At 56.7% G+C, this 24475-nt stretch overlaps 2 protein-coding genes across 5 annotated transcripts in view; both read right to left on the minus strand.

Moving 5' to 3' along the window:
- TCAP (titin-cap) lies at window positions 1-3816 on the minus strand. The gene is made up of 2 exons (XM_008518884.2): window positions 1122-3816; window positions 1-861 (listed from the first exon to the last, which is right to left on the minus strand). The coding sequence occupies exons 1-2, from the start codon at window positions 1229-1231 to the stop codon at window positions 471-473; spliced, it is 501 nt and encodes a 166-aa protein (XP_008517106.1). The 5' UTR covers window positions 1232-3816; the 3' UTR covers window positions 1-470.
- Window positions 3059-24475, minus strand: part of STARD3 (StAR related lipid transfer domain containing 3) — a 22550-nt gene continuing 1133 nt past the window's right edge. Inside the window, exons 1-15 of one of the 4 annotated variants that reach the window (XM_070562093.1) lie at window positions 14200-14368; window positions 12770-13042; window positions 9607-9684; window positions 9147-9224; window positions 8970-9023; window positions 8459-8576; window positions 8143-8241; window positions 7862-7917; window positions 7389-7481; window positions 6670-6732; window positions 6406-6501; window positions 5955-6034; window positions 5757-5861; window positions 4258-4351; window positions 3059-3816 (exon numbers count right to left, since the gene is read on the minus strand). In XM_070562093.1, coding sequence (XP_070418194.1) covers window positions 3712-3816; window positions 4258-4351; window positions 5757-5861; window positions 5955-6034; window positions 6406-6501; window positions 6670-6732; window positions 7389-7481; window positions 7862-7917; window positions 8143-8241; window positions 8459-8576; window positions 8970-9023; window positions 9147-9224; window positions 9607-9684; window positions 12770-12991 — 1341 coding nt within the window. In that variant the 5' untranslated portion in view covers window positions 12992-13042; window positions 14200-14368 and the 3' untranslated portion in view covers window positions 3059-3711. Of the gene's footprint in view, window positions 3817-4257; window positions 4352-5756; window positions 5862-5954; window positions 6035-6405; window positions 6502-6669; window positions 6733-7388; window positions 7482-7861; window positions 7918-8142; window positions 8242-8458; window positions 8577-8969; window positions 9024-9146; window positions 9225-9606; window positions 9685-12769; window positions 13043-13291; window positions 13417-14199; window positions 14369-24475 lie in introns of those variants that run through there. The other 3 variants (XM_070562092.1, XM_070562090.1, XM_070562091.1) reach the window with 3 other exon arrangements.

The raw sequence follows: 24475 nt of genomic DNA on the forward strand, positions 1-24475 counted from the left end.
CAGGATTGAGCATTTATTGCAGCGCTAACAGAGGGTGCTGGGGGCTCCATCCCGCCTCTGCCCTCTTCACGTCCCCCTTCCTCCAGTCTTCTCCAAGCCTCCTTCCCAGACCATTCCAGATCCCCTTACATTTGTCTTTGTTCTTCTCTGAAGCTGAACACTGGACCAGGGTCACTCCTCTGAAGAAGGGACCTCTTGCCCTCACTAGCGTCTTTTGTCCCTTCTTCTGGAGCTGGGGCTACTCGGCTGTGCTGGCCCCCAGCTCTGTACCCCTAGTGCCCCCCATCTTTGCTCCCCTCCCTTTGGGAACTCAGGGAACCCAGGCATTCTGGCCTCTGGCTTCCTCCTCCCCTAGCCCCCAACACTGGGCAAACTACAAAGCATCCATGGCCAGCAGCTCTCTTCTGTGGTCCTAGCCAGGAAGGGCCCAGCCCAGGGCGGGCATGATGGAGCCCGAGTCACGGTCCCCTTCAGCCTCTCTGTGCTTCCTGGGACATGGAGCGTGACAGGGAGCGATGAAGGGCGCCGGGCTTGCTGACAGGCACTACAGGGGGCAGCTGCTTGGTGATCTCGGCCACATCCTGGCGGTCCACACACTGGCCACCCAGGGCTGCCTCCATTGCCAGCAGATCCTGCAGCTGGATGGGAGTATCCTCGTGCTCCTCCTTGGCGCCCACCTTGGTGGGGGTGAAGATAGGTAGTGGCAGCACCCGCTGGTAGGGCAGCTGGTACTCCTGCAGCCCACGGCCGAGGATGCCCATACGCATCACCAACCAGGGGGAACGTTGTACCAATGCCTGGCACTGCCCCTGCCGGTGGTAGGTCTCACGCCGCTGGGCATCCTCCTCATGCAAGGAGCAACTGGGAAGGAGAGGGGAGGGGGACACTGAGCTCCTGAGAGCTGTAGCCCTCCAGTCACCGGCTGGGGCTGGGGCTGGGCAGGGGGCTCCCTGAGGCTGCCAGGACCTAGGGTGCAAGAGGGGTGACTCCACTCCCCAGTGGGCACTCTCCTTGCTCCCACCCCCAGAAACTTCTCCAGGTCTTGGTGCTCTGGCCTCATAAGGCCCAGGAAGGGTGCTCTAGGGAAGGAGAGGAGGGACCCCCAGCTGGCCAGCACTCACCCCTCTTCAGGCCGTGTGGACAGTGTCAGATCCTTCCATTCAGCCCAGAAGGCCTCTCTGCACTCGCGGTTCTCCTCGGACACCTGGCAGCTCAGCTCTGAGGTGGCCATGGTCACTGCTCACTCCTTCTTGGCTCTGCTCCTCCCAGGCCCTTTAAATAGCCCCCTCCTCCCCCTCTTCCAGGGGCTATTTTCAGCCCCTCTGGCGTCATATGCTATAAGCAGAGCCAAGACTCACTGATGGAGGACTCTGGGCTCAGGGTGGGGGTTGGGGTACCTGGACTCTGGCTACCCCCAGGTCAGAGGTCAGCTTCTGAAGAGATCAAGATGCTCCAGTGGGGGCAGGGTCCTCAGATTGACACCTCCAGGTGTGTGACACTGCTTAGACACTGTCTGAGACCAGGCACATGCCCAGCCTCGTGCCACCTTGGCACTTGCCCTCTGCCCCACCCCTTCCCCCTCGCCCAGAGAGGACAGTCGCTTGTCCGTAAACAGAGCAGGAAACAGTGGGAACCCAGGCCCCCACTGCTCTCCTCTCCCTGGGCTCAAGGGCACATCTTACGGCCATGTCCCTCGACAGGGACAGTACCACCATGTCCTCAGGTGTCTGTCCCCAAAGGCTTGGTCCCTGACCACCACCACACCGGCAAAGATTCTGGAAATTAATTCCACACCTGGGACCCTGGGCACAAACTTCTGCCCGGTATTCTCCTTTCCAAGGCTGGTGGTCAGAGATGTGGTCCCCAGGTAGAGCCAGTGAGGGTGGAGGAAGCAGGTGTGGGAGGTGGCCCCCAGCTCTACCCCGACCCCCCAAGTGGGGTCAAATGGGGTGAGGTGGGGATCCAGGGGCTCTGATGAATGGCAGAGATACAAGATTTGGCTCTAGCCCCAAGTCAGCCATACATAGGCTGTGACCATGGGTCAGTCCCTGCTCTTTTCTGGACCTCATTTTCCCCACTTTCTGGTCACCATGGTCTGGGACCTGCCAGCTGCAATGTGCCACCTAGGAGGGGCCAGCTCTCATTCACGGGGGGCAGGATGGCTACTGTGACAACCCAGCAGCCATGAGTAGCAATTCATGGTTCAAGAAGCTGGCACACAGGATGGTGGCACAGGGGGAGGAGGAATGAGGGCATTGCCGGGAAGACATCAGAAGAGGCGGTAACAGGAGCTGAGATGAGGACCTTGTGGGGACAGTAGAGCTCCAGCTGGGAGTGGAACTGCATACGCTTGATTACTGAGGCACTATGCCCGACTCTTGCTTTCTTTTCATCTTACAACAGCCCTATGACAGAATGAGTCTCATCTGTACCAAGTAGGCAATGGAGGCTGAGAGGTAGCCTTGCCCAGGGTCACACACCCAGCCAGGACCAAGATGGGACCCTCTGGCTCTAAGCAAGTTGGCTCCTTTGGAAGCTCCGCAGGGAGGGCAGGACAAGTATCCCGACAGCCTGCCACTCCCCTTGCCCTTGTCTGGGATCGGACTCCCTGCTGCCCCTGGGGATTGTGATGGGACAGAGGGGGCAGTGAGTGGACCCCGAGAGACCGAGATCCCAGAGGTGCCTCAGTGACCTGGAAGCCCAGGCCCCACCTCCAGGCCATCCGGACTTGGGACTCCAGGAACAGTCAAGGTCTGCTGTGGGTGCTGTTGAGTCTCTCCTGCCTCCCCCCAAATCATGGAGACCTTAACCTGACCTTCCCTCACAGGAGGCCTGGCAGGGTGGCAGGGCATTTTCCTCTGACTGTTCATCTGGCCAGTTGAACCGTTCAGGGAAGGGGGAGGCTTCCAGGAACTCAGTCCTCACTGGTTCCAGCCTCCTGTGGGCTCCGGGGAGGGTGTGAGAGGGCACGTGAGGTGTCTGGCTGCAATGGCGGCTCACTCCTTCCTCAGCTCCATGGTGCTGCCCTCCTCTCCCTGAAGAGGCCAGGCTGCAGGGGTTGCTTTTTTTTTTTAATTGGCTCAAATTACAAAGATCCCCAAGGAGGCCCTGAGGGGAGGGAGAGAACCTGGGAGAGGCAGAGGTTTACTGCCAGCACCCACCATCCCCACCTGCCCCCCCAACAAGTGCATGGGGAAAAAGGTCCCAGACCCTTTAAATAATCCTAAAAAACCGTGATGAGAGAGCAGGCAGATGAAAGGGCTCCTGCACCTTAACACTGGTGACAGGCTGCCCTGACCTCCGTCCTGCCCAGGGCCCTGGCCCTGCCCCACCAAGCCCGAGGCTCCCATTCCAGACCCTGCCCCTGGCTACTGAGGGGACAGCGGATCTCCTCCTCCAGGAGGCAGGGACCCCATGTAAACATCAGCAGGACAGACGCCCCTTGCCTCAGCGGCAGAGCCCCAGAGCCCCAGAGTCCCAGAGTCCAGATGCCTGACCCCACAACCTGTTCACGGCCAGGGCTCACAGGCACCGTGGAGCACGGTAAAGGGCGGTAGCTTGGGGCCAAGATGCCGCCATGGGAGGAAGTTCTTCCTCCCACTGCTTGAGGGCAGGTCCTCTTTGGGCAGTGGGAAGCCCACTGGCCCCCCTCTCTGGCTCTGGGGGCTGTGGCGACAGGACCCTGGCCTGCAGGGTGACAAGGGGGCATGGTTATGCCCGGGCCCCCAGCTCTCCGATGCGCTGCCGCAGGTGAAAGGCAAATTCAAACATGGTGGCTGCCAGGCTCTGGTGGATGAGGTACCGGGGCAGGCGACCCTGGGGGAAGGCAGGAAGAGGTTCCAGGAAGGCTCGCCCTCAGCAGGTGCTCCCCTCAACAACTGGCACCAGCAGGGGGCCTCTAACCAAAATGTAGGTGCAGCTCTGGACTGCAGCCTCGGACACCCTCTCCCTCTCACTCCTGGCAGGGGGAACATGCTGTGCCCGGTCTTGGCACTAGCCACGCACACAGACCGGGGAGGGGCTGGGTTGGCAGCCAGCCATCCTCCTAGGGCCTCAGGAGTCAGAGGTAAAAAAGGGGAGGCACAGGCCCTCCAGCAACCCAGGGCCAGAAGACCATCTGGACTCCGCCCCAAATTTCAGAGTAAGGAAGGAGGCGGAGAGTAGGGGAGGCCCTGAGCAGGGCAGGGAGCCCCCAAGGTCACACAGCAGAGCCCCCTCCACTCCACCGAGCTTGCCTCACAGCCCCAGCAGCCCCACCTTGAGATCTGTATTAAGGATCCAGATGAAGGTGCAGACTCGAGGGTTACTGGCCGGCTTGAGCACGATGAAGCCCCCAGGACCATTCTCTCCCCTAAGGAGAGAGGTGCCAGTGGGGCGGGGACCTTGGAGTCAGGCAAGGCCCCTGACGCCCCCCACACACCCTATTCTTGGCTCATGGCCTGGGGTGGAAGAAGGAGGGGAGCTGCTGATCTAGCAATTGCTACCTTGCCTGGCAGGGCCCAGAACAGGTGACCCAGAGGCCACAGCCCTCCACCCTCACCCACTATGTGATGCTCAAATCCTCCTATAAGGGCCTGCCGATGTTTGCACACCCCCAGTGGCAGGGAGCTCACCACCTTCTCAGCTTTCATCCACTCTGTCCAGGGATTCCAGGTCAGCTCTGGTTGTCAGGGGGTGGGCTGAGCAGACACTTATCCCTGCCCAACTCAGGGAGTAGTGCAGTGCCATTGGGCTCCAGGAGGGGGTGCCTCCTCAGGAGGCGGTCTGGGGCTGGGCTGTATGGTTCACATCCCATTGCCATTTAATCCACACCCAGCTCTAATGAGCACTCTTTTTTCTTTTTTGAGGAAGATCAGCCCTGAGCTAACTACTGCCAATCCTCCTCTTTTTGCTGAGGAAGACTGGCCCTGAGCGAACATCCGTGCCCATCTTCCTCTACTTTATATGTGGGATGCCTACCACAGCATGGCTTGCCAAGCAGTGCCATGTCCACACCTGAGATCCAAACCAGTGAACCCCGGGCCGCCAAGAAGCAGAACGTGCGAACTTAACCGCTGCGCCACCGGGCCGGCCTATCCACTGAGCACTCCTAAGCCCACTCCATAGATAAGAAGGTTGGCACTCAGAGAGGAAACAAGCTTGCCCGTCACCCAGTAAATTTGGGGTGGGGCAGAGGGCAGAGATCAGTCTCATACTCAAAGAACAGTGCTCTCTGTGGAAGCCCAGGAAGGATAGGGAAGAGCAGAATATCCGGGGCGAGGCCGCCTGCAGCACTGGAGTCTGAGATTAGACAGCAGAACTGGAGGATGCCCCAGCACAGACAGCAGGAAAACTAACCCCTCTTCCTTCGGCGGGACTTCTGAGCTCTCCAGGAGAAAGGCAGGGCAGTGGGGACAGGGAAGGGGGATGAGAGGGGCCCCGATGCTCCTCAGGCAGGAAGGTGAAGCTCCAGAATGCAGAGCCTCCTGCTCAGGGCACCCAGACTAGCATGACCTCATGGCTCCCAGCCCTCTTCTTGGGCTTGTCCCTACCCACAGTCTACCCCTAGTGCTGCTTTCTGGCTCGGGTGGCGTGGCTCCAGCCACCATCCCCCAGTCTCCCGCAGATGGAGCAGCGATTAGCAGGATTAGGGGCTGGGACAGGAAAGCAGCCTCGGCAGGAGAAAGTGCCCAGATGGACATACTGTACCTTGCCCTGTCCTCACAGCCACCAGGGGAGGGGCCCGCAGGGACGACCCTGGCCAAGGCGAGGCTCACCTGACATATTTGTGTGTTGGGGGCTTGGCACAGTGGCTGGTGGCAATGCCTGATGACAGGTATCGGTCTCTGCGTCGCTCAATGCGTCGGACATTCACAAAGTCCCTGGGGGAGGGAGGGTTAGGTCAGGGGGGCACCAAGCCTGAGATCCAAGGGTAGAAGGCCTGCCTGAAAGGAGGGGGCGTGGTGGTTACTCACCTAGGGGAGACCACACCGCCCGCAGCCCCTGCAGACACATCATAGGAGATAAGGGTGTTGTCTTCTACTCGCTGCAAGATCTGCAGGGCCGCCAGGGAGACAAGGTATAGCTCAGCCCAGGAAACCCCAGGGACGGGTCCCAGCACCTTAGGAGACCCCCAGGCCAGCCTGCTGTCTGCTCAGGGGCCTTTACTAAGAGCCATGCCCATTCACGGGCCCTGGGCCTGGCACTCTATGAGTACCCTCTTTCCATCTTGCCCACCCTCTCAGGAGGCACTATTATCATGATCCCCATTTTACAGATGGGGAAGCTGAGGCACAGAGCACTTGACGACATGACCCAGGTCCCCTGGGGAAACTGGTCATGCTGGGGTATGATTGCCCTGAGCAGCCATGTCACTCTGCTTCTACCCAGAGAGGTGGTCCGGCAAGGCCCCCTGGCTCAGCTCACCTGGCAGGCGGTCACCGTCTTGTTCCACAGTACCATCCTCTCGGGCTGCAGGATCACTTCCTGGTATACCAGCTCCGCGGGGCAGGGCAGGAAGGTCTGGGGAGGGCAGGTGGAGGGCTGGGTGGTGCCAGATGTGCTCGGGTGCACCAGCCCTTCCCTCTCAATGGGGAGAAACCTGCCAGAGGGCTCCTCGGCCACTTCCTGGAGTCCCAGACAGGGCAGGAGGCTCCAGGAAACTCCAGGACACCTGCTTCCCTCACTCACCTTCAGGATGAACGTCTTGCCATGAAAGGGAATCTCAATGGTGTACACAGTGTCCCCATATTCCTGTGGCAGGGGCAGAAGGGTAGCAGGGAGGTGGGCGGAGGGCAGGGGGAGGGCATGCGGCAGTGGGCTGGGGGTACAGGAATGGTGACAGGCAGGGCAGGTTTTTAAGAGCTCAGGGTAGAAAACTCTAGGAGTTTGAGGATATTTGAGCAGCTGTTAAAAAACAGTGGTTTTGACAAATGTCCGGCAACAAGGAGAGGAAGCCTTGTGCTATCAAGTTAAAAGACAGGAGCACAGCTGTGGCTGCAGCCACGAAGAACCGTGTCTCCAGGCTGACAAGGGCTGCCAGGGGCGCTGGCCAGAGAAAGGGCTGGGGATGTTTCCCCTCTATTCTCCAAGCTCTCTGCCATCTTTTTAGATAATGTTGTTTTGATCATGAAACAAAACACCGGACACAGGGCAGAAGCCTGGCTTCCCCTTCAAAGCAGGAGCCAAGGGAGCAGAGCAGCAGGGAGGAGAGGATGGGTGGGGGAGTAGCAGGGGGAGGGGCAGTGGGAATATCCAACCCAACTCAACCCCAGGGCCCAGCCCCCTCTCTTGGGGCAGGAATAGGGTTCCAACTCATGCAATCCTTGGGCTTAGTTCTCAGGCCTCAGAAAAGGGAGGGAAAGCTCCCAACACACATGGGCGGGTCAGGTGGGAGAGAGGTTTCTTACATTATTCTTCTCGAACTTCCAGTTTTCCTCCTGGGCCAAGATCTGGTCCACCACTGCTGTGGCCTCCTTCCCCTGACGAATGTATTCCCGTTCCTGGCCAGGGATGGGAGGCAGGAAGGGATCAGCCTGGTGCCTGCACCCCACCTTGTTCGTGGCCGGTTCTTTCTCTAGACACTCCACACACCTCTTACAGAAGGCTGACCCAGCCAGATGTGGGGTGTGGGGTGGTCTCCTGGGCCCTGTGGGGTTCCTGGGGCCAGGGACTGTGGCTATGGCTGCTCCCCACTGGGCCCCAGGCATGAAGGAGAACAGTGGGCCTGACCGACGGTGGGGCAGACACTCAGAGACTGACAGGCATTCAGGCTGCTGAGGTCTACCTTCTGCCGGGAAGCCCCTGTCCACCCTGGCTGAGCCAGTGCTGGCCCTTTTCTGGGATGTCCTCCAGAGGTAGGATGGGGGTGGCAGCCAAATACCTGGGCAGAGAAGCTTTTCTTCCCGACGACTTCATCTTCTGATTCATTGTCAGACCCTGCAGAGAGCGAGTACAGATGACAATGGGAAGGGTGGGGAGAAAGTGGGGAGGTAGTGGGGTTCGGGTACAAGTGCAAGGATGTGGGGGGATAGAAGTGTGTGTGGGAGAGGGTTGCTGTATTTCCCCAGGGAGCTGATAGAAGGAAGAGAAAGAACAGACCCAGCCTTCTCCGCTCCTCATAAAACCCTCCCTGAAGGCAGTTCCCCCACCCACTGCCCTCACCTGCAAAGGATTCTGGGGGTGAATAGAACTGGCCCTCAGACAGAGCGCCGGAGAAGAGGAGGGGTCCGCGAGCGACAGCAGCCTGGGCAGCAAGATACCCTGAGGGAGCAGACATGGGTAGCCATTGTCCCAGACCGAGAACAGGCACACCTTACACGCCTTAGCAGCCTGCCTCCCCTGCCCCCCAGCTCACCCTGAGGCTCTCGGAGGCTGCTCAGAGTTGGCAAGATAGCTCAGAACTGGCTCTCATGCCTGAAACTCTCCTCTCTTGAGGCTAGGATGACCCCCACTGCACCCCCTTACCCCCAGCACTCACATCGCTCCTCCTCAGCCTCCTGGGGTAGGACTTTGAAGTCAAGGAACCAGGTTTCCAACCAGGCAAGGACAAAGGAGACGATGGGGAGCAGGTAGCCAAATGCCCCTTTGCTGAGCAGCTGTGGAGGGAGGGGGCTGAGCTCCATGGCAGGGGTGACCCCAAACCCAGAGCCCCTTCCTGGGGCTACCAATTCTGGCATATATCCCACTCCTGGTACCAGATGCTTGGGGGACCCTCTGTGGCACATGCCTCTGAGATGGATTAATGCATTCTGCAGCAGGATAAACTGAGGTTAGGCTGGAGGAAGAACTTTCTGTTCTTGGGGTTTTAGTGGGGCAAGTGGGGGAAGCCAGTGAAGATGATTCCTTAGAAATATCAAAGGACAGGATTCCCCCTCACCCCAACTGTGACAACAGGGACAGGCACCCAAAATCAGAAAAATGGTCCCTTAGGAGAATCCCATCCCTCAGGCCAGAGACCCACCAGACTAGCCAGACCCTGAGCTACTGACCTCAGAGAGGATGACCTTGACAATGAGGAATGCACTAGACACCAGCGTGGTAACCTGCCCAAGGAAGGGAAGGACGGAGAGAGGGAAAACTGAGGCTGGAGAGGGAGTCCTCCTCCAGCCCATCCCTTGCACCAGCCCTGCCAGGGCCCGAGAGCTGCCAGGAAAGTGGCATCTTACCGCAATCACCCACCAGTGCCGGAGCCGCAGCACAGCGTAGCCCAGCAGCAGTCCCGAGAAGCGGAAGAAGGCCAGCACCTGGAGGGGCCGGGGGCCGGGCAGGGCGCCATCACAGGCAAGTCAATGCCCCACCCTCCCCCTCCAGTCCTGCCCCCCCAGGTTCTCTCCACATGGTGTGCACGCCTTGGGAGAGAACAGCTAAGTCAGTGTTTCTTTGGGGACGATTTGGATGTGACCTTCTTGGACAGGGGTCTTGTCTTCCCCTCCCACTTGGGGCTCTCTGAAGGTGGGGCCTCATTTAGGAAACTTTCTGAAGGCTGAGGGCTTCCTGAGTATGGGAACCAAGTCTCCCTGATCAGATTAGGATGTGAAAGAAGCAGAAAGAAGAGAATCCAGCCAGAGTCATATCCCTGCCCCTTCTCTGCCCCTAGGGACCCCAGGATCCCCTAAGGCCACTCACAAAGATGTCGAAGAAGGAAGTTTTAAAGTTGTAGTGGATGATCTCCTGCTCCAGGTTTTTCTGGATACCTGTCTTGGTCTGGAAGAGGGAGATATGAACAGTTCTACACACAGGACCGGGTCCCCGGGGCTGCCCCTCACCTCTTAGAATAGGAAGAGGGCGGGGGGAAGTGGAACCTGGAGGAGAGGCTGTAAATGCTAAGCCACCACCCAAGGAGGCCCCCAAAGCACCCAGGGAGCTCAGCCAGAGGCCTGAGACCCCAGCACTAATACCCGAGACAGGCAGGGCTGGGCTCAAGCCCAATGCTCGTGGGCACACTGCACAGGAAGGGGTAGGCTCGGGGCTGTGCAGGGGAGGTGATGGGTCCTAAGCAGGTAGGTAGGGCTGGCAGGCAGGGTACTGGCAGCCTGCCTCTGACAGAATTTCATCTCCCTCCCACCACTGTGGTGCTCCATCTTCCCAGGCAACCATCCATCTGGGGTGATGGGGGCAGGGGGTGGGCAGTGGTGTCAGACAGAGCCCCAGGTGGCAAATCAATTGATTAGGTTTGTGCTTAATGGGCAAAATCTATCACGCTGTTGGAGAGGATGGCATGGATGGAGAGTGAACAGACTTGTCCTCGCCCTGGTCCCTGCCCCAGCCATCCAGACACTTTCAATGGGACCCCTGAGACCTTGGCTGGGGACTGAGGGGTCTGGATGGACGCTGAGAGCCAGACTCCAGCCTGACTCCTCAGGAGGAATGGGGTGGCAGGCCTAGGCTTCTGCAGGTGGGGCAGCAGCCCCCTGGAGAAGAGAAGACACAAGGGGACTCTGGGGAATGGATACCAGGAGTCCTGAGGGGGAAGACCCTTCACAACCATCTAGACTGGGGCTTCCGATCTCTGGCAGACGATCCAAATTTGGGGTGGGGGGGGTGGGGAAGATACAGATGTTCAGGCCAGAGTCTGACTCTCAGGCTGAGCTGAGCATCTGGAATCTATATAGAACTCCCTGGTTATTCTGATGCTCAGAGCAGGAACCAGCAGTCTAGACAGGCCCTTCCCTCCTTGACACTCAACCCCCTGCGCATCCCCACAGCACGCCTCTTTCTCAAGGCCACCCTGAGCCCCGGGGAGTCTGTCTGACACCCCAGCCCAGCCCAGCCCGGCCCTCCTCCTACTCCTCAGACTCGTCCCTCCTGGGCTCCACAGCCCCTCCCATGCCTAACAGTCGCTGTCCCCCGGGGCTCTGTCCTCTGTCCTCTTTATAGAGAACTCTCCCTCTGCCTGGGTGCCCGCCTGCGCTGACTGCACCGGGACTCAGGAGAGGCGGGTTCCAGCCCCAGCTTTGCCAGTCTCTGGCTGCAAGACCTTGTGCGGGTCTTATAACCCCACTGGGGCCCTTGTATCCACTGGGCGACACACAGTCTGTTAGAGAACTAAAAATATATATGCTCCAAAATACGAAAATAAAACACAAAGTTGAAAATTAATAAAATTTTAGTTAGATATCTACCAAGTGAAACATTATGCTAACTCTACTGATTGTTAAATCCAGCATCTTGAAACTTTCATTACGTTTGAAAAGTTTGGAGGTTAGATTTTCTCACTTTGCAAGAATTCCCAAAGTTGCATGATGACTGCCGAAGTATTACAGACAATACAGCCAGATAATTTCAAAAGCAAAAATTAAAACATTTTCAGGGGCTGGCCCGGTGCTGCAGCAGTTAAGTGCGCGCGTTCTGCTTCGGCGGCCCGGGGTTCACCGGTGTGGATCTCGTGTACAGACATGGCACTGCTTGTCAAGCCATGCTGTGGTGGGCGTCCCACATATAAAGTAGAGGAAGATGGACACGGATGTGAGCTCGGGCCAGTCTTCCTCAGCAAAAAGAGGAGGATTGGCAGCAGATGTTAGCTCAGGGCTAATCTTCCTCAAAAAAAAATTTTTTTCAGCTCTTTTCTGGCAAGAAAATCTCTATGGAATGAAGGAGGTGGGTGAATTTTAGTGCTTGCTTTGATGTTGGATGGGACCTTCAAAAGGAAGAATGCCTAAGACGTTGGCTATTCACATAGGCCTGAACCTTGCTGGGCCTCAGCTTTTTCATGGGTGAGATAGTCCCTAAGGTCCCCTGTAGCTGTGGCGCCAGCTCACTGAAGGTGCCAGCTCATTTCTGGGCACAAAGGACAGTCACCCTCAGAGCTCTGCCTTGCCCTCCAGCTCAACATACCCAGAATCAGACTCATCCTCTTCACGCCTAAACCAGCCTCTTCTGTAAATTCCTCACTTCCATCAAAGTCATCGTTTTCCTGTCACTCGAGCTTGAGACCTGGAGGAAGGGGACCTGCCATCCAGAACTCTGACCCACTTTGCAGGAGGAAAATGAGGGGAGGCTCAGGGAGGCTGAGTCCCTTGCTGATGTCACACAGCTAACACAGAAGAGGAGCTGGGATAGGACTGAGCCTGGGGTGCCCTACCCCCAGGGATCCTGCCTCTGTGGTCAGGTCCTGCTCTGCACTGTCAGCGCCCAGAAATCAGGCCCCACAGCCAGCTGGCCAAGTACTGCACTGGGGGAGGGGCTGCAGACCCTGCACTGAGAGGAGCTCCAGGCTGTTGGGTAGCATCTCAACAAATCTGGAAAGGCCAAACTGTCCAAAATGGGGAAGGAGAGCTGGGAGCCACTGGGAACTGGGAATTTCTACTGGTTTGCTCCCCAATGTACCCTCTGCTTTTAGCACAGTGCCTGGGACACAGCAGGGGCTCAAAAAATGTTTTCTGAAGGGACGAATGAGTGAATGAATGAATGAACTGAGCCAGAGAGCACAGAAGGGCAGAAAGACAAAAGCTTTCAATAGCTCATCCAGAGCCTGCTGGGCTCTCTGCTCCTTTCTCAAGAGTGTCCACTAGGGGGCACAAGGGCGCAGAGGTCAAGAGTGAACTCTGGAGCCACAGCATCTAGGTTCAAACCCTGCCTCCTTCACCCAGATGCTGAGAGACCTCAGACAACTGACTCGATCCCTCTGAGCTCCATTTTCCTTCTCTGGAAGATGTTCTTATCTGCCCATTCTTCATTTTACCCAGAAATCAACCCCATTGGAGAGGCAACCCTCCCACTGCAGATGGAGTAACTGAGGCCCAGGTGACCCCCCAACATGGCTTGTGCCCCCAGCCTTGGCCCCACTCACGTTCAGCTCAATGATCCAGAGCAGGGAGACGAAGAGCAGGTCGAAGGTGACAAAGAGAGAGAAGGTGCGGCGGACATCAGAGATGGCCCTGCGCTTCTCAGGAGGTGGCGGGAGCAAGTGCGATGAGAGGGTCTGGCTGTGGGACAGCGACGAGCTGAGGGAGGCCACGGCCGGCAGGCTGCGCTCTAAGTCGCGGGCCAGCTCCCCAGACGGTTTGTTCATCCTGGGGGGCCCCCACCTCAAGGAGGGGCGGGCAGATCCTCAGCAGCACGGCTGGGGGGAGGCGGGCGGCTGGGTCAGGTCCTGGGTCCCGGTAACCTCCTTCGTCCCTTCACACACAGCCCCCATGGACCCCATTTGCTCCCAAACACATCTGCCCACTCTCCCTGTCCCAACCCCACAGCCCAGGGCCCTCTCTGCCCAAACCCTCCAGCAGCCTGACTTCCAGGATGGAGGGGTTTAGCACCCTCTCTGTCCTTCCTCACCACCCCCCTGCAAAGCCCAGCGGGCCCCATGGTTCACCCTTGGAGGGCTCTGGGGTCCTCCCCAATGCCTAGGGGCACAGCCTGCTCCTGCCAAGTCCTGCCCTGTGGCTCAGCCTCTGGTCCTGTCAGCAGCCTCTGGCCTGCCCCCACCCCCAAGAGGACAGGGCCCCAAGCTCTGTTCTTTGTTTTCCAAACACAAAGGCACATTCCCTCCCAGCAGCCAGCCCTACCCTCCCACCCGCTAAGCCATGGTTACTGGGAGGGACTTCCTAGAGCAGTGTCTCTGAGAGCTCTGCGCTGGGACGGTGGCTATGGAGGGAAGACATCTTGGTTCCTTCTCTCTAGCTCCACCCCCCGCATCCCCCCTCAGGCCCATCCACCATCTTCTCTGACTGGATGGCTACAATGTGCTCCTAATGGGCGTGTCTCCAGGCCGCCTCTCATCCTGCAACAACCACTTCTCCACAACACAGCCAGAGAGAACTTTTAAGCATAAATCAGACCTCGCTATTCCCCTATTCCCCGCTTACAATCCTCCGAAGGCTCCCCACCTAAGGCTCCCCACCAGAGGGTCTTAGGATAACAGCGCCTCCGCCAAGCCGCCCTCCCTGTCTGGGCCCTGTGGAGTGTGGCTCTGTCCAGATCCTCAGGAGGCATGCCCCACCCCCAACTACCATCGCCACCCTGGCCTGCTTCTAGGTCCCTACGTGTGGCGGCCCCGGCCGGCCTCGGGCCCTTGGACCTGGCTCTCCCCACTGCTGCGTGGAACGCTCTTCCCGGTCCTCTCAACTGGCAACTCAAAAGCCCTCTCCTCAGAGCCTACCTCCCTCCTGTCCCCAGTCACAGCGTCACCTTCTATTACAGGCCTTTACTTCACTGAAGCAGCCACTCTCTGAAATGATCTTAGTTATTGTTCTGCCAACTCCGCAGGGGCAGGGCCTTTACCTGACTTGGTCACCGCTGTCTCCTAGTGCCTGGCACGATGCCTGGTACCTAATAGGTGCCAAATAATTGACTGCTGACTAAATGGATGATCCAGAGGGTCTCCTGGCCCTCCATGCTAGGACCAGCAGAGAGGACCAGGGCGAACTCAAGAGAGTAAGAACCAGCAGCCACGACTCAAGGCTAGCCCAGAGCTCCCTGCCCACATGACACCACACCCATGGCTGTGTTTCACGTCCACACAGAGCAGGAGGGCTCCTCCTATTCCACAGGTAAGAGAGCCAAGGCTCAGAGAGGTGAATGGATTTATCTCCCCCTTAACTGCCTGTGCAACTAAGGGGCTGAAATTCTCAGGAACCCTAGAGACAAAAGGGGCCCCGGAGCACTCCCTCCCTGTCATGCAGCCCCCAGGCCTGTCTCTGCTCCACCAATTTGCTGGCAAGGGGCCCTAAGAGGCCCTGCCCCCTGGGCGGGGGAAGGAAGGGTTCAGTCTAGAGCCGGGGGGAGGTGACTCAGCGTGGTGTGGCCTGAGCTTCTGTGACTGGCCAGATCAAGAGTCTCCCTGAGTCTTCTCCCATGCCAGCTCGGGGAAGGGGGATGTAGGGGGGCAGGTTTGGGGGCCAGTGGAAGGGGAGCCCTAGATGTTTGTCCCTGATCCTGGGAAAGCAAGATCCCATCTGTCTCCCCTCCTGATTTGCTGTCCTCTCCATAACTTTACTGTCTATTACCTTCTGTGGCCCCCTCAATCTACTAAATCCAAAACAAGCCCCCAGTCTGTGGCCAGCAGAAGGTTTGGAGCAAGGCAGCTTGTCCATCCCTATGCCTCTGCGCAAGCCCTAACAGACAGGAGCTGACTATTCTCAGCAGAGGCACCAGCCTAAGGCCACCCCCCAACAGCATACTCTCGGGGTCCCCATGACAAATTCATCCAGAGGGTACTCAAGGCAAGCTGGGCCCAGCTCTGGAAGGGGGCAGTGAGAAGAGGAGACGTGACAGGCCGGCAGCAAAGGGAGCCCCCAGCATCCATCAGCTGGACTCAGAGCATCCCTCACAGTGACAGGGGTGCAGCTCCGGGGCGAGCGACATTTCCTTGTCTCTAATAGCCTCTTGTCTCCTACCCGACCTGTCTCCATCTCTCCTCTTTCCTGCCTCTCCCACAAACCGCCTTTCTATCTTTTCTCTAAGTGTCTCTGCACCCCTAATCCCATGTCCATCTTTATTTCGCCCCGTCTCTGGGTCTTCCCCTCAATCTCTCTCCCATCTACGAGACTTGTTCTCCACCCCGACCAGATCAGTCTCTGTCCCTTTCTCCAGTTTTCTCTCCTGCTCTTCTCTATCTGCCTTCCCCCTATCTCTCGCTCCCTCTTCCTTATCTCGCTGCAGGGCCAGTCTGCTCCTGTGTCAGCCTAGCTTTCCCCTGCGCTTTCTACCTCCCTCCCTGGGACAGGACTTCAGTGGCAGCAGCTTGGGTATGAGACACATTAGGAGTGGCAATAGCACCGACACTCACACACCCAGACATCCCTGTTGAAGCGAGAGACACAGATGGGGGCTGAGAGCAGAGGTGTCGGGGAGCCTGGGAGAGCTGCAGATGCAAGGGCCTGTGGGAGCCCAGCATGGGGCACTGAACAGGGCTGGGGCAGCTGGCAAGGAATCAGAGCGGGGGGGATCTGTATCTCCCTTGTCCGCGAAGCAGCTCAGAGTCCAAATAAGCGAGAGCTTGTCGAGAAGGAGCACCAGTCAGGGGTTAAGACCTGCATCCCTGGGGCCGGCCTGGTGGCGCAGCAGTTAAGTGCGCACGTTCCACTTTGGCAGCCTGGGGTTTGCCGGTTCGGATCCTGGGTGCGGACATGGCACCACGTGGCAAGCCATGCTGTGGCAGGCGTCCCACATATAAAGTAGAGGAAGATGGGCACATATGTTAGCTCAGGGCCAGTCTTCCTCAGCAAAAAGAGGAGGATTGGCAGCAGATGTTAGCTCAGGGCTAATCTTCCTCAAAAAAAAAAAAAAAAAAGACCTGCATCCTGTGCCTAGGGCAGCTGCTAATCCTGAGTAACTCTGGGCAAGTCTGCTCACTAAGCCTCCATTTCTCTGTCTGGGAAAAAGTCAGTGATTTTTAAAAATCCCTTTTTTAAGCAAGAGAAACGTTTTTTTTTTTTTAACCAAGGTCTTTTACTTATTTATTTATTTATTTTTGGTGAGGAAGGTTGCCCTGAGCTAACATCTGTGCCAGTCTTCCTCCATTTTGTATGTGGGACACCACCACAGGGTGACTTGATGAGCAGTGTGTAGGTCTGCGCCCGGGATCCAAACCCATGAACCCCAGGACGTCAAAGTAGAGCATGCAAACTTCACCACTGGGCCAGTCCTAAGAGAAACTTTAAAAAATATAAAACCTTACTTGGACCCTTAATATGTAAAACAGATAAAAACAGGACTGTTACGGGTCCTGCACAGAAGGTGGCCAGGAGAGCCCCACCGGTCAGCCTTCCGTCAAACTCCAGGGTCACCCCTGAGGCATCTCCTTGGGTGTGGTCTGAAAACCACTCAGGCGACTTCAAAAGGCCTTTGAGCTCTGCCAGACGGCCTGCCAGTCTAAGAGACAAAGCCATCTTGGCCTGGAACTGCCCTAGCAGTCCCCAAAACACTTGTTCCCTGGCCCCCTGGGCCTGGAGGGCAGAAGGTAGCAGTTGCCAGTGGAACAGCTAGGCCTGGCCTCTGCCACGCCGCACCCACCCTCCTGATGAGGAGAGGCAGCAAGGAGTGTTGTGCAGCTGGGGGGAGACAGCAGGGCTGCCACCCAGGCCCTGGGAGCAGCACCCCTGCCAAGCCCGCCGCCTGCTGTCACCAGCCCCTCCCGAGCACCTTCAGAGGTGTCGGGAGTGGAACAGCATGGTTGGCGTGAAGCAGTCCGCCTGGGATGGCTGCAGACTTGACACGCGTGTGTTTGCCGAAGCTGAGCTGCTAAGGCTTGGGGAGAGTGGGAGGGAGAGGGGAGGGAGGAAATTGGAGGTTTTATCGTCCTAGGCTGGAAAGAGGGGTGGGGAGGAGTAGTCAAGTCAGATCTGGGCACGGTGGGAAACTCCTGAGGCAAAGGGGAGGGGTGGGCACAGGCCCTCACGCCCCCTCCCTGACCTTCTCTTTCTTGCTTCAGGAAACACTAGTACCTGTGGAGGCAATAGGAGCTCTTGGGTGGGGTCCCAGACTCAGGGCAGACAACAGCAGGCAGCTGATATTGTGGAAAGAGGACTGGACTCTGAGGTCAGGGTTCAAATCTCAGTCGGCTATGCGCTCGGGGGCAAATAGAACCATTCTGACACTCAGTTTCTTCAGTTGCATTAAATAAAGGCAACAACATACTTAATGCCCCAGAACTGTACACTTAAAAATGGTTAAAATGGTAAATGTTACACTACGTATATTCTACCACAATGAAAAAGGCGACAATTGCTACCTGCTAGGGCTAGCGTTTACATAAACATCAGGAGACAGTATGGCAGGTGCTTGGTCAGTGGTCGTGGAGATGGAACAAGTAGCTGGCAAGGCTGTTCAGGTGAGAGGGAAATTAATGGGGCAGGGGGTGGCAGTCACAGTGGCGCGTAATAAAATCATCCCGAAAGGCCGGGATTCAAATCTGAGCCCTACAATTCACCTGCCGGGTGACCCAGAGCAAGCTTTCGAAGCCTTCAGTCCAGGTTCCCTCATCTCTATATAGAAAGAGCCAAGTCATTCCAGCTCCAGGCAAAGGTGACTTCCCAGGCTAGGGGGTGGGCGCAGGAAGTGGGGGCTGTCCTGGCTCCCTGCACAGGCTCTCAGGACCCATCTCCGATACTATGCATTCCCACTGGTGCCCGGCCCCACTGCAGTTCCAAGCTCCTGTCCACCTCCCACTCACCTCCAGGTCCCAATTTCCACAGTTCTTAGGTGGCAGGGGCACAGACGGGGTCCTTGCCAGCCCTCAGCTACACCCCAGGCCAGAAGCTCCAGCCGTCTCCCTGCAGCTCAACACCCCAGCTGGCTGCAGCTCCCGGCTGGTGTTTCCTGGCCAAGGCAAGTCTGCAATTCGAACAGTGCCACTGCTTCACTGTGCAAGCCTCAGAGGCTGCATCTGGAAAGTGGGGATACTGTCTTGACCCCAGGCTGTCTGAGCATTGAAGGAGACAGCAATGTGGGGGAAATGCAGAATAGCGCCTGGCAGCAGAGAGTAAGCACTCAACAGAAGTTAGCCATTGCCACCAGAGTCTTCTCACCCCTTCCCATCTCCAAACCTCCTACAGAGGGCCGGGCCAACCTGTGCAAGTTCCAACCAGAGTTGTTTCCACAGAGCTGTGCTCTGTGACCCGGGGCAGGGGGAACACGTCACATCTATATCCAGAAATGATCCACAGTTCTGGGCAGTGTGGCTTCTCCAAACCCTCTCCCGAGGCCCAGTGGACAGTGGACACAGGCTCTCAACACCTCCCCTGTTCTGCATTCCTCAGGAAACACAGCACTAGCTCTCCACTGGCCATTGGGGCTTCCCAGTGGGGTCCCTAACTCAGTACAAATCAGGAGCAAGCAGTGAAGCTGAGAAAGAACTGGACTCCGAGCCAGGGGAAGGTTCAAACCTTGGATTCCCACCTTACTAGTCACTGAAACTCTCCATTTTCTCCTCTGTAAAATGGGGATAACAATAGCGCCTACTTATTACAGGTATTATCGGGATTAAGTGACATTAAATGTACAGGCCTAGACGGTCCCTGACAGAGTGATCACTATGGAAGGGTGAGCTAGGATGACATCCCTGCCTCTTCTTTAGAGGAAGACACAGTCTTGGGCTCTGACTGCCCCATGAGAGGGCTTCAGGTCAGGTCTGGGGTTGTTCTGGGTCAAGGCGCCCCCGTTAACGCCCAGCTTAATGGAGAATCCACAGATGGGTGGGAGGCGGAGGCTCCAGGTGTGGAAGAGCGTGGCCTTGGCCCATGTCCTGTCGCTGGCCAGCCTGGGAGGGAGAACAGCAGACCAAACAGGCCTGTGGACCATCCAGACGGGCCAGCACAGAAGAAACGAATCCGGGCTGGCAGTGGCCCAAGCTGGCAGCCTGCAGACAGCCTCCCCTGGGCGCATCACACCCCAACCAGGAGCCGTGGAGATGAGGCTGGGACAGAGGAGACAGGAGCTCAGAGAGGCCTGCTCACAGTCCCCCAGCCAGGACGGGGCAGAGCAGACCCCAGAGGCAAGTGGGCATCCCCCTGTGCTGGGCTGGGCCCCGTAAGCCCAAATGCAGCTGCCTCCAGAGCCTCTGCTGGCCAGCAAGTGGGGTGTCAAAAGACCCCAAAGAGCTTAACGGCCACCCAGCCAGGGCCTGTGAAGAGCCCAGGGTCCTCCCCTCCACATCCAAACCAACAGCAAATCCTGCTGGCTCTTCCTTCAAAATCCAGCCAGCATCTCCCACTGCTCATCAATACCACCACCACCGGCACCCTGTCCAAGCCATCGTCTCTCACCTGCTACAGCTTCCTGACCACCTCCTTGTCCTTGTCCCAAGTCTATTCTCAGCACGGCAGCCAGAGGGATCCTGGTAAAAGTCAGACCACACCTCCCCAATGCCCAAAACTCCAATGGCTTCCAGGTCACCCAGAATAAAGGCAAAAGTCCCCACTCTAGCCTACAAACCCCTCTTCCCCTAGCCTCTGCCCCATGAACCATCTGCTCCAGCCACACTGGTCCCTCTCTGTTCCTTGGACACATCAAGCTTGCTGCCTACCCCAGGGCCCTTGCACCTGCTGTTCTTGGTCTGGAGCTTCTCCCACAGGTCTCTGCAATGTTCCCTCCCTCCATTCTGGTCTCTTTGTAAATGTCCCTTTGGAGAGGCCTTCTCTGAACTCTCTACTTAGCCCCCCACTCCATCCACTTACTCTCCTTTGTTCTTCACAGCAATTATCCCCAGACGTATCATATGTTTACCCGTCTGTCTTCTCCCACTGGAATGCCAGCTTCATGAGAGCAGGAACTCCTGCTCTGCTCACTGCTGTGTGTCGCGTACCCAGAATGGTACCAGGCTCGTGGCAGACACTCAGGAAACATGCTGAATGACTATTTACACCCTTTCCTATGGCAGCACATGCACAGGTACACAAGTACACACTCACGCCCAACCTGAAGGCACAGTCCCTCTGCGTCCAGACTGCCTGCCTCTCCTGGAGCTCGACTCCACACTCTGCTGGTGTCCCGCCCTGCCCAGAGCCCAGGCACCCCCTTCACTAGCGGCCAAGGGGAACTGGCTTCCTGAGCAACCTCAGGTGGGTGGTGCTGCTCCCCACTTCCCTTCCCCAGCCAACTAGAGGTGAGTTAAATTCCTTGACAGCAAAAGTCAAGGAGGAGGGACTCGCTGTCTTGGCAAGACCCTAGCACTATGGGGGTTCACACCCCTCCCCCAATACTCTCCTGACCTCTGGCTGCTGCCAGAACACCCCATGGCCAGGTGGACTCCCTTCTGCACCTGCACTCCTCGATTCCTCATTCTGGAACAATCTCCGCCCCCTGGGGAAGAACTGCAACTCTTCAGAGACCAGTTCAAAGGTCACTTCCTGCGCAAAGCTCTCCCTGGCCCTCCAGGCTTCCCCAAGCGTGGATCCAGGACTGGGGCTCAGCATTCTGCTTCTCATACCTCTCCTTGCGCGCTTGAGGCCCAGGTCACAGTGCGTGGCCATGGCACACATCTATTAAGTTACTTGGTGTGCGGATCTGTAACGCCCACCCTGGAACCGGGAAAAGGACATGGTTTTGGGGGTTGGTCAGCAGACCTGGTGTCAAAAGTCCAAAGTTATTCTTTATTAGGCTGTGTGCCTTGACCAAATCACTGAGTCTCTCTGAACCTCAGTCTCCTCATTTGTAAAATGGGGATAGTACAGTGCCCACTTCACAGAGCTACTGGAAGGATTAGAAATAACACATGCAAAGTGTTTGTGCTTAGTTACCAGTAGCTACTACTACTATTAGAAGCCATGACTACAGTGGCAGAGGCAGGGTCCTGGGCCAGGCATATATAGCACGGCACTTTGCCCAAACTGCATGTCCCATCATTACTGCTGGATGGAGGGATGGGCCCTGGCCTCAGCGCTGACCCAGGATGGCCCATCTTAGGCTCTACTGTAACTCAGGGCCCGTGCATCAGCCCTGGCATGGTGGGCTTAGTGGCCCCAGCCCCGCCCTACTGACAGAGGGTTTAGGAAGTTCCCTGGAGAAGCAGGAGTTTAAGGAGAGGAGGACACGGAGGTAGTGGCAAATAAGCCAGGTTCCATTTCTCCTTTTCTTCTGGGTAAATGGAAAGCAAAGAGTCAAGCCAAAATAGAAACTACATTCATCACCGTACACTCACTCCCCAGCCCAGGAGGTTTGATGGCGCAGTTTACTAGAAAACCCTACCAAACAGATCCACTCAGCCCTCCCGCCCCTTGACACGCGAGCCCTGTTAAAGGTCAGGGATGCCCCAGTTCTGATTCCAAGACCCCTGGCCCCCTCAGGGGCTGGTGAGTCAGGCCCCACTCCACCCTCTACTGCTGTCGGGTAAAACTTGGGGCTAATGAGGCCACGTTCTCAGGGTCAGTCTGGAAAGGGCCAGTCATCTTCCGGGAGAGACCTCTACCAGCCCACTCAAGGGGAGGCCTCCGCAGACGAGGCCAGGGCAGGGGTTCAGCACAGACTCCTCCTGGCACCAGCCCTGACCGCCAAAAGCCAGGACCAGCCTCTTGCCAGCGAGAAGAAGTTCAGAGGGATACACAACTGGCCAGATGAGATGCCCTCCTCATCCCTTGTCCCAGTGATGTGGCAGCTGCCCTTTTGGGGGCTGGGAGCCTGAGACAATTTCTGGGAGACAGTAGTGGACTTGGAGTCAGGAGTCAGTTCTTGAAGTCCCTGCTGAGTGACCTTGACTTTAGCTCCCCTGGGTCTCAGCTATCTCATCTGTAAAATGGATTCAACAATCCCCACCACTCAATGGAACAAGTATGATCTGTCAAATGCACAAGATTTTTGGTCTCACCCACACTCCCTCCCCAAACAAATCTAGGTGTACGAGAACTCAGTTTAATACAGCACATGAGCTAAGAGCTGGCAGTGTGCCAGACACGGAGCCAGTCCCTGGGGACATTCAGGGGCTCCAAGTCTGGGGAGGGAAGCGGACAGAGAAACACATGGAGCCACACTGTGATCAGCACTTTCAGGGAGGAACGAACAAAGGACTGTGGGCTCCCAGAGAAGGGAGCATCTGACCCAGGCTGGAGTGAGAGCGGTGGGGAAAGCCACAAGGAGGAGGAGCCAGCTGACCCAGGCTTGAAGAATCTGCATCTATGAGCTGCAGGCAAGGAGGACGAGCATTCAGGCAGCCAGAACAGCACGAACAAAGCCCAGACTCTCATGTAAAGCGGAGGCCCAGCCCAAAGGCCTACAGGCTGACCCCACCCCAGGGGGCCTGCCCCCAAACACCAGGAACCAGGCCTCCAGATCTCCCCACGCATGGTCCCCACACGCTCTTAACCCAAGGGGACACTTCCTCATGGCCAAGAGAGGAAAGGAACCCCCACCTCAGCAGAGGAGGGTGCCTCTGCCCTCCTGCCCACCTTGGCCCCCTCCCCGCATAAGAGCTCTGTTCCGAGGACCCAGCTCTCCATTTTACCTCCCGGTCTTTGCCTCCCTCTGGTAAGTGCATCCTCTTGCTCTAAGGCCCCTCGCTAACTGTCAGCTCCTCTGGGAAGCCATCCTTGGCCTTTCTCTCTCTTAGGATCCCACAGCTCCACATACATCTCTCGAGAATTAATGCTTGCCATATAACATTCATCCATTTCCAGATTAATTTCCTGAACAGACAGACATCAAGTCTGGGTCTTTTTCACTGTTGAATCCTCACTTAATAAATCCAGATCCTGCCCCCAATGCCCTCCACCCCAGAATTTTATTCATGAACAAAGAGCCAGGCTTTTGGGCTCTGGGACAGAATGAGAAGCAAGCCATATCTGTCCTCAAGCAGCTTATAAAAGTTACAAGCTGTTTATAAAAGTTATAACCACTGCTCTACATGGGTCTTAAATAAACAATAGTAGCTAACATTTATTGAGTTCTCACGTGTTGTTTTAAGCCCTATTATTTCACTTAATCCTCAAAACAACTCTATGAGGTGGGCACATCACTATTTCCATTTTAAAAATGAGGAAACTGAGGCACTGACTTCCTCAAGGTCACAAACAGTATCAGAACCCAGGAAGTCTGGTTCAGGGGTCTGTATTCTCAACCACTATGCTACTACGAACGGGGTGCTGCCGGGACACAGAGGGGCAATATTTAGTCTTGGGAGTCGGGGGAAGTCCATCCAGAGATGGTGCTACCTGAGCAGAGCACTGAAGGACAAGCAGAGGCAGCCTGGCAGAGAAGTGGAGAAAGGGCTTTCCAGGCAGAGGGGCTGGTGAGTGCAAAGGCATGGAGACACGAAATAGCAAGATGTGGACAAGCACACCCTGCAGTGCACATTATTGGACCCTAGGGTGCACATAGGAGACTGGCAGGGCAGAGGTCAGACCCTACAGAGCTCTGTACATTGTGCTGGGGATTCAGCCTTTCCTATAGGCAATGGGAAGCCATGAAAGGGTTTTAGGTAAGGAATTGACACTATCAGACTTGTGTTTTAAAAGGATTACGAGAGTTCCAGTTTGGAGACTGGATGCAGGCAGCCTGGGAAGCCACTGCGGCTCCCCTGGTGAGAAACACACCAACAAGGTGGGAACAGAAGAGATGGGGGCGCAAGACCAGGACTGAAGCGAGTTCAGGAAGTTAGCTGAACTAGGTCACCTCTTAGATATGGAAATTGAGGAGAAGAGGAAGTGTAAGATACTTTCCAGGTGTCTGGCTGGGATGGGGTGGCGGAGGAAGAACGAGTCTGCAGGGGAAAAGATCAGTTCAAGTTTAGACACAGTGAGCTCCAGCTGCAGTGCAGCTGTCCAACTGGTAGCTGAATGGCCAAGTCTGGGGTTCCAGAAAGGGGCTGAAGATGAAGATCTGGGCGCGATTCGGGTATTGAGGTGGTGTAAAGTTGAAGCCATGGGAGTAAAGGAGACCATCCACACTCAGTGTACAGAGTGCGGGGTCGGGCAGGAGAGGAGAATGTGAAGCAGTACTTCTACTGTCAGAACAGTAGGAAGAAAATAAGATGCTGACGCAGAGGAAGTCAAAAGGGGGGGCGTGTCAATGATGTCAATTAGGAAGGAGAATCACTGGTGTTACGCACCTCTAAGAACTCAAAAGATAA

The sequence above is a fragment of the Equus przewalskii genome, chromosome 10 (assembly GCF_037783145.1).
Source record: "Equus przewalskii isolate Varuska chromosome 10, EquPr2, whole genome shotgun sequence".
Taxonomy (NCBI): Eukaryota; Metazoa; Chordata; class Mammalia; order Perissodactyla; family Equidae; genus Equus; species Equus przewalskii.

Coding starts and splice junctions, on each gene's coding strand:
- TCAP (XM_008518884.2), bottom strand. CDS start 1,231: ATGGCCACCTCAGAGCTGAGCTGCCAGGTGTCCGAGGAGAACCGCGAG. Junction 862..1,121: donor TCCACACGGCCTGAAGAGGG/GTGAGTGCTGGC, acceptor TCTCCTTCCCAG/TTGCTCCTTGCATGAGGAGG.